Consider the following 1068-nt stretch of genomic DNA (forward strand, 5'->3'; position numbering starts at 1 on the left):
CATTCAGACAGCTAGGTGTATTTGTGCAATTTCAGACACCTTGCCATATGAATCAGGTGTGTGCTAACTCTGTTGTAATTCAATCTTGGACTGTTAATAGTTAAAAAGCGTGTATGAACTCCAGGCTAGCAGTGAAGTCTTTTTAAACCCCGTGCAAAGAAACGAGATAAAATAAAATAAGTCACAAATGCACGCTGACAAAATGCTGTCAAATTTACATAAAGATCACCAGATGTGCTACAAGATGCAACGAGGGGCCAAGGGGCGGTCTCACACTCACTGCCCTCTCCAACAGTCCTCCCTCCCTCCTTTCACCTCCCCTTCTCTCTTCCAGAGACATGTGCACACGCTGTGCCAGCAGACAGTTTCAGCTCTCGGTAACTGATGCACAGACTGCTGCTGTTTCTCCCTTCCCCTCTTTACTCCCCCTAACAATTCTCCTTCCTTTCCTGTACTGCCTCTATTCATCCCCTCTGTACTTTCCTCTACTTTTTCTCTACTCTGTCATTCTGCCCGTCACTTTTCCTCAGCCGGATATAAAGGCAGGACCTGTTGGAGGGAGAGCGCTTGTGTAATTTCTGGCTGCACTTGAGCACCCAGAGTTGTTGCTTCAGCTGGAAAGGCAACAAACCAGAGGACCTACAAACAGCTACAGGACAAACTCCGAGTAAATCTCTGTAATAAAGAGGAAGAAGGAATACTTCTGAGAAAATAAAGGAGAAGAAGGAGGGGGATGTGCAGAACACAGACCATGCCAGGCTCTTTGCTGGTGCTCCTGTCCCTGTTGGTCCTCTCCACAGGAAGTGATGCCAGAAGAATCAGGAAAAGAGGACTCAACCATAAGGTGGGGCACATAACCTCACCTTTGATTTTTCTACTGTACATACGAGTGTGTGTATTTCTCTGTCTCGGGGTTGTTTAGAGAATCTTGTAAAGTGGAAGTCGGTGAAAGCTCACAGCACTGCAGTACAATGTCTGCTCGGTTACAGGGAGGCACTTTGAGCTGTCAGGGCAGTTTTGTGTCTGAGGTGAGAGGTGTTCGAGTAGGCCTGAGGGCTGTGATTAAAA

The 1068-nt window shown here is 46.9% G+C and overlaps 1 protein-coding gene across 2 annotated transcripts in view; it reads left to right on the plus strand.

Annotated features, from left to right (window-relative positions):
• Window positions 1–335: 335 nt before the first annotated feature.
• The window catches only part of wfdc1 (WAP four-disulfide core domain 1), a 10145-nt gene continuing 9412 nt past the window's right edge, over window positions 336–1068 (plus strand). Inside the window, exons 1-2 of one of the 2 annotated variants that reach the window (XM_005734759.1) lie at window positions 336–377; window positions 531–844. In XM_005734759.1, coding sequence (XP_005734816.1) covers window positions 734–844 — 111 coding nt within the window. In that variant the 5' untranslated portion in view covers window positions 336–377; window positions 531–733. Of the gene's footprint in view, window positions 845–1068 lie in introns of both variants that reach the window. The other variant, XM_005734760.1, reaches the window with a different exon arrangement.

This window comes from Pundamilia nyererei, unplaced genomic scaffold (genome assembly GCF_000239375.1).
Source record: "Pundamilia nyererei isolate P.nyererei 1_Seehausen unplaced genomic scaffold, PunNye1.0 scaffold00060, whole genome shotgun sequence".
In the NCBI taxonomy this organism is placed as follows: domain Eukaryota; kingdom Metazoa; phylum Chordata; class Actinopteri; order Cichliformes; family Cichlidae; genus Pundamilia; species Pundamilia nyererei.